This window comes from Oncorhynchus keta, unplaced genomic scaffold, assembly GCF_023373465.1.
Source record: "Oncorhynchus keta strain PuntledgeMale-10-30-2019 unplaced genomic scaffold, Oket_V2 Un_contig_4444_pilon_pilon, whole genome shotgun sequence".
Taxonomy (NCBI): Eukaryota; Metazoa; Chordata; class Actinopteri; order Salmoniformes; family Salmonidae; genus Oncorhynchus; species Oncorhynchus keta.
Genome location: NW_026287776.1, coordinates 1,062 through 8,080, shown reverse-complemented (window position 1 = coordinate 8,080; position 7,019 = coordinate 1,062). Strand labels below are relative to the sequence as shown.

The 7,019-nt window shown below is 50.5% G+C and overlaps 1 protein-coding gene across 1 annotated transcript; it reads left to right on the top strand.

Annotated features, from left to right (window-relative positions):
• The first annotated feature begins 2,644 nt into the window (after window positions 1–2,644).
• On the top strand, window positions 2,645–5,046 carry LOC127924673 (uncharacterized). The gene is made up of 10 exons (XM_052509383.1): window positions 2,645–2,792; window positions 3,028–3,123; window positions 3,171–3,218; window positions 3,459–3,506; window positions 3,746–3,793; window positions 3,937–4,224; window positions 4,464–4,511; window positions 4,558–4,653; window positions 4,844–4,945; window positions 4,992–5,046. Exons 1-10 carry the CDS (start codon window positions 2,677–2,679, stop codon window positions 5,044–5,046), a joined length of 945 nt encoding a protein of 314 aa, XP_052365343.1. The 5' UTR covers window positions 2,645–2,676.
• Window positions 5,047–7,019: the final 1,973 nt, after the last annotated feature.

Genomic DNA, 7,019 nt, shown 5'->3' with positions numbered 1-7,019 from the left:
ACACCGGGGTTAACATCCCCACTCTTACGATAAGTGCCATGGGATCTTCAGTGACCAGGGAGAGTCAGGACACCGGGGTTAATATCCCCACTCTTCTTAAGTGCCATGGGATCTTCAGTAGTGCCATCTTACGATAAGTGCCATCTTCAGTGACCAGGGAGAGTCAGGACACCGGGTTAACATCCCCACTCTTACGATAAGTGCCATGGGATCTTCAGTGACCAGGAAGTCAGGACACCGGGTTAACATCCCCCACTCTTACGATAAGTGCCATGGGATCTTCAGTGACACCTGTTTAACATAAGTGCCATCTGTGACACCTGACCATCAGCACACCCTACTCAGGGCAATGTCCCTTCACTGCCCGGGCATTGGGTTCTCCCTTCGACCAGAGGAAGAGTGCCGTCTACTGGCTCTTCAAATGAAGCAGACGGAAATAGATTTCTCAGAGCTGCATGTTGTCTTTGTAATCTAGAGATTTTCAACAAACTATCAGCTTTCCTTCAGTAGGTTTAACATCCTGTTGTCACTTCCCAGTGATAGTGTCTCACCTCTCTCTGACTGGAGTTTCTGAGGAGCAGGTACAGCCTTGAAATGACTGTTGACCTTTTTACTGCCATGTAGAGGACCACGTCACAGTGGACATCTCTACGTTCCAAGACAGTAATCTCAGTATAACAGAGATAGGGAGAACTTGGGATGGAGAATCTTAACATGGAATCTGGTGACCTCATGCACTTCCTCTAAAGACACTCCATGTTCCTCTACATGAAGAATCTTCATCTCATTCCTCAGGGAAGGGTTGGTCCCTGAACAACACCATACAAAGGGAGACAGAAAGACAAATATTGTATCATCCAACTAAAACACAAAGAATATGCAGTACCAGATCACAGTAAACTCAAACTCCCAGAACAGTTAATTCATTCATTTAGGAAGTAAAACTCAGTTACATGGAAATGTCTTTCTGAATACTATTTCTACATGGTTTTACCTAAACAGACAAGTGTGGCAGATGAACTTCCTCCAGTTCACCGAACTCCATAGTGATGTCCAGCAATGGACCACCTTGTGTGTACTGCATGTCTTTCAGAAGTTGACTGTTAGGGTCCCCAGTTCCTGAAGTGATACTTCATAATGACATCTCTCTCACACAGCCAGCGGGCCCAGACACTGTGCACTCATAACTCCCTTTGGGTGTCCTGTGTCTGAGGCAGCAACAAGATGTGGTAGAAGGTCAATGGTCAAATGGAGAGGTTGGATTAGAAGACTATTCCCAAGGTAATGCGGAAATACACTGGCAGGTGGAATGAAATGTTAAAAGTAGTTTCTTTACCTGAACATTTATAACCCCTGGACAGTGGAAGTCAAGGGTTCAATCTGAAGCCAGTGTGTGGGTCCTGAACAAGGACAAGCATGTCAGTAATGCATATGGGGCCTGTTTCTGGACACAGATTGATGGACACAGATCAATGCATGTTTCAATAGAAAGATCTTTAAGGTCCAGGACTAGACTTAATCTGTCTGGGAAGTGGCCCATTAAACCAAAGTAACTCATCTAATATTTTTATTCAATGTTTACATGGAATGCTGGTATCCCAAAGTGCTGAACAGAAACCCAGCCTAAAACCCCAAACAGCAAAACATGTAAAAGCTGCCCCTTCCAACATATTCCCCAGTCAACCTCATTAGGGGCGGGGCAGCAGGGTAGCGTAGTGGTTAGAGCGTTGGACTAGTAACCGGAAGGTTGCAAGCTCAAATCCCCGAGCTGATTTATCAATTAAACTGTCTAAAGACAAAATATGACAACAGATAAAATCCTGCATGTCTACAAGCAGAACACAGGACTGTCTATATCCCAGTATGAATGGTTGGTCACTACACACCTGACTTTGAGACTGTGTTTATATTACTAAAGCAGAACACAGGACTGTCTATATCCCAGTATGAATGGTTGGTCAGTACACACCTGGCTTTGAGACTGTGTTTATATTACTAAAGCAGAACACAGGACTGTCTATATCCCAGTATGAATGGTTGGTCAGTACACACCTGGCTTTGAGACTGTGCCTGACTCCTGCAGGTAAGTAAAAGTAAGAATTGACATTATGACTTACCTCGACATGGTCACAAGTCTTACAGCTCTGGGGAATCCCTGAAGTCAAAAGTAGTTATTTAAAATGGACTATCTCATGTAATAATGAATTAATAATTATTAAATAGAATTGTAATAAAAATGAATATAAGTGAGCAACAGTCTCAGAATGTACACTCATTAGCAGACCATAATCTGACATTAGTGTCACATTAATGAATGTTTGTGGAAGCAGGAAACAACATCGTTCTGGTCCGTGTTTTCTAGATGTTGGGGTCTGATTTCTGGCAGATTCTAGGATGTTCTCTTCACTCTCTAACAGAGTGTCAGCCAAAAAGTTTAGCATCGTGTTACAACGCTCTTAGTTGTTGCGGAAATTGGCCCACAATGTTGTTTACTTTGTGCATCTACTTCATATCGCTGACAATACCTTTAAGTTTGTTTTGACCAAATAGACCATGATTGTGTTCCTTGCCTGGGAATCAAGTGTAATGATTGCTTTCATCGTATTTGGATTTTAAAACAATTAAATTAGTTTACTCACATTTCTCAGGTCCAGACTTGATCCAACACTCTCCACCATGGTCTCTGGGAGTCTCAGGTCCAGGCTTGATACAACACTCTCCACCATGGTCTCTGGGAGTCTCAGGTCCAGGCTTGGTCCAACTCTCTCCACCATGGTCTCTGGTGTCCTCAGGTCCAGGCTTGGTCAACTCTCTCCACCATGGTCTCTGGTGTCCTCAGGTCCAGACTTGATCCAACTCTCTCCAGATGGTCTCTGGTGTCCTCAGGTCCAGACTTGATACCTCTCTCCACCATGGTCTCTGGTGTCCTCAGGTCCAGACTTGAAACAACTCTCTCCACCATGGTCTCTGGTGTCCTCAGGTCAGGCTTGGTCCAACTCTCTCCACCATGGTCTCTGGTGTCCTCAGGTCCAGACTTGATCCAACTCTCTCCACCATGGTCTCTGGGAGTCTCAGGTCCAGACTTGAAACAACTCTCTCCACCATGGTCTCTGGTGTCCTCAGGTCCAGGCTTGGTCAACTCTCTCCACCATGGTCTCTGGTGTCCTCAGGTCCAGGCTTGGTCCAACTCTCTCCACCATGGTCTCTGGTGTCCTCAGGTCCAGGCTTGATACAACTCTCTCCACCATGGTCTCTGGTGTCCTCAGGTCCAGGCTTGGTCCAACTCTCTCCACCATGGTCTCTGGTGTCCTCAGGTCCAGGCTTGGTCCAACTCTCTCCACCATGGTCTCTGGTGTCCTCAGGTCCAGGCTTGGTCCAACTCTCTCCACCATGGTCTCTGGTGTCCTCAGGTCCAGGCTTGATACAACTCTCTCCACCATGGTCTCTGGTGTCCTCAGGTCCAGGCTTGGTCCAACTCTCTCCACCATGGTCTCTGGTGTCCTCAGGTCCAGGCTTGGTCCAACTCTCTCCACCATGGTCTCTGGTGTCCTCAGGTCCAGGCTTGGTCCAACTCTCTCCACCATGGTCTCTGGGAGTCTCAGGTCCAGACTTGATCCAACTCTCTACACCATGGTCTCTGGTGTCCTCAGGTCAGGTTTGGTCCAACTCTCTCCACCATGGTCTCTGGGAGTCTCAGGTCCAGACTTGATACAACTCTCTACACCATGGTCTCTGGTGTCCTCAGGTCCAGGCTCGATACAACTCTCTCCACCATGGTCTCTGGGAGTCTCAGGTCCAGACTTGATCCAACTCTCTACACCATGGTCTCTGGTGTCCTCAGGTCCAGGTTTGGTCCAACTCTCCCACCATGGTCTCTGGGAGTCTCAGGTCCAGACTTGATCCAACTCTCTACACCATGGTCTCTGGTGTCCTCAGGTCCAGGCTCGATACAACTCTCTCCACCATGGTCTCTGGTGTCCTCAGGTCCAGGCTTGGTCCAACTCTCTCCACCATGGTCTCTGGTGTCCTCAGGTCCAGGCTTGGTCCAACTCTCTCCACCATGGTCTCTGGTGTCCTCAGGTCCAGGCTTGGTCCAACTCTCTCCACCATGGTCTCTGGTGTCCTCATGTCCAGACTTGGTCCAACTCTCTCCACCATGGTCTCTGGTGTCCTCAGGTCCAGACTTGGTCCAACTCTCTCCACCATGGTCTCTGGTGTCCTCAGGTCCAGACTTGATCCAGCCCTCTCCACCATGGTCTCTGGTGTCCTCAGGTCCAGACTTGGTCAACTCTCTCCCACCATGGTCTCTGGTGTCCTCAGGTCCAGGCTTGGTCAACTCTCTCCACCATGGTCTCTGGTGTCCTCAGGTCCAGGCTTGGTCCAACTCTCTCTACCATGGTCTCTGGTGTCCTCAGGTCCAGACTTGATACAACTCTCTCTACCATGGTCTCTGGTGTCCTCAGGTCCAGACTTGATACAACTCTCTCCACCATGGTCTCTGGTGTCCTCAGGTCAGGCTTGGTCAACTCTCTCCACCATGGTCTCTGGTGTCCTCAGGTCCAGACTTGATACAACTCTCTCCACCATGGTCTCTGGTGTCCTCAGGTCCAGGCTTGGTCCAACTCTCTCCACCATGGTCTCTGGTGTCCTCATGTCCAGACTTGATACAACTCTCTCCACCATGGTCTCTGGTGTCCTCAGGTCCAGACTTGGTCCAACTCTCTACACCATGGTCTCTGGGAGTCTCAGGTCCAGGCTTGATACAACTCTCTCCACCATGGTCTCTGGTGTCCTCAGGTCAGGCTTGGTCCAACTCTCTCACCATGGTCTCTGGTGTCCTCAGGTCCAGACTTGGTCCAACTCTCTACACCATGGTCTCTGGTGTCCTCAGGTCCAGGTTTGGTCCAACTCTCTCCACCATGGTCTCTGGTGTCCTCAGGTCCAGGTTTGATCAGCACTCTCCACCATGGTCTCTGGTGTCCTCAGGTCAGGCTTGGTCCAACTCTCTCCACCATGGTCTCTGGTGTTGGTAAAGCAGAAGGATAGACTGATTCAACTAAATATATTATATTTAGTTATATTATTATTTTATTATTTAACTAGGCAAGTCAATAAGATAAGAACAATAAGAAAAATATCTTATTTAAAATGGCGGCCTACAACAGCCAGAACCTCCCCTACCCCAGAACCTCCCCTACCCCAGACACTCCCCTACCCCAGACACTCCCCTACCCCAGACCCTCCCCTACCCCAGACCCTCCCCTACCCCAGACCCTCCCATACCCCAGCCAGACCATCCCCTACCCCAGACCCTCCCCTACCCTAGACCCTCCCATACCACAGACCCTCCCCTACCCCAGCCAGAGCATCCCCTACCCCAGACCCTCCCCTACCCCAGACCCTCCCCTACCCCAGACCCTCCCATACCACAGCCAGACCCTCCCTACCCCAGACCCTCCCCTACCCCAGACCCTCCCCTACCCCAGCCAGAGCATCCCCTACCCCAGACCCTCCCCTACCCCAGACATCCCTACCCCAGACCCTCCCTTACCCAAGAACCTCCCCTACCCCATACCTTTCCCTAACCCAGAACCTCCCTACCCCAGACCTTTCCCTAACCCAGAACCTCCCTACCCTGGAACCAACCCTACCCCAGAAACTCCGCTACCCCAGAAACTCCGCTACCCCAGACCCTCCCCTTCAGACCCTCCCCTACCCCAGACCCTCCCCTACCCCAGAACCTCCCTGCCCCAGACCCTCCCCTACCCCAGACCCTCCCCTACCCCAGCCAGGCATCCCTACCCCAGCCAGAGCATCCCTACCCCAGACCCTCCCCTACCCCAGCCAGACCCTCCCCTACCCCAGAACTTCCCCTATCCCAGACCCTCCCTACCCCAGCCAGAGCATCCCTACCCCAGCCAGAGCCTCCCTACCCCAGCCAGAACCTCCCTACCCCAGCCAGAGCCTCCCCCTACCCCAGCCAGACCCTCCCCTACCCCAGCCAGAGCCTCCCCTACCCCATAACCTCCCTACCCCAGCCAGAGCCTCTCCTACCCCAGCCAGACCCTCCCCTACCCCAGAACCTTCCCTACCCCAGCCAGACCCTCCCCTACCCCAGAACCTCCCTACACCAGCCAAACCCTCCCCATACCTCAGACCCTCCTCTACCCCAGCCAAACCCTCCCATACCCCAGACCCTCTCCTAATCCGGACAACGCTAGGCCAATTGTGCGCCGCCTTCACGGCCGGTTGCGATACAGCCCGGGATCGAACCCTGGTCTGCGACACTCAGGATCCCTCAGGTGGACATTGCTTTTAGATGTGAAGTCACCAGGTATCATGAGTTACATTCCCCCCTAGAGATGAAGTCACCAGGTATCATGAGTTACATTCCCCCCTAGAGATGAAGTCACCAGGTATCATGAGTTACATACCCCCCTAGAGATGTGAAGTCACCAGGTATCATGAGTTACATACCCCCTAGAGATGAAGTCACCAGGTATCATGAGTTACATTCCCCCCTAGAGATGAAGTCACCAGGTATCATGAGTTACATTCCCCCCTAGAGATGAAGTCACCAGGTATCATGAGTTACATTCCCCCCTAGAGATGAAGTCACCAGGTATCATGAGTTACATTCCCCCTAGAGATGAAGTCACCAGGTATCATGAGTTACATTCCCCCCCTAGAGATGAAGTCACCAGGTATCATGAGTTACCCCCCTAGAGATGAAGTCACCAGGTATCATGAGTTACATTCCCCCCTAGAGATAACGTCACCAGGTATCATGAGTTACACCCCCCCTAGAGATGTGAAGTCACCAGGTATCAACCTCCACACACATACGTCCCCCTCATAAAACACTGAGCTTGTGCCTCATCTAACAGAACACATTAAAACACACCACTACTACTAATCTAACTGTCTGTAGGTCCAACAGAACACATTAAAACACACCACTACTACTAATCTAACTGTCTGTAGGTCCAACAGAACACATTAAAACACACCACTACTAC

Excerpts from the sequence above, each read along its gene's own strand:
- LOC127924673 (XM_052509383.1), top strand. The coding sequence starts at position 2,677 with ATGGTCTCTGGGAGTCTCAGGTCCAGGCTTGATACAACACTCTCCACC. Across the intron at positions 3,507-3,745 it reads ATGGTCTCTGGTGTCCTCAG|GTCCAGGCTCGATACAACTC; the intron begins GTCCAGGCTTGG and ends TGGTGTCCTCAG. Across the intron at positions 4,654-4,843 it reads ATGGTCTCTGGTGTCCTCAT|GTCCAGACTTGGTCCAACTC; the intron begins GTCCAGACTTGA and ends TGGTGTCCTCAG.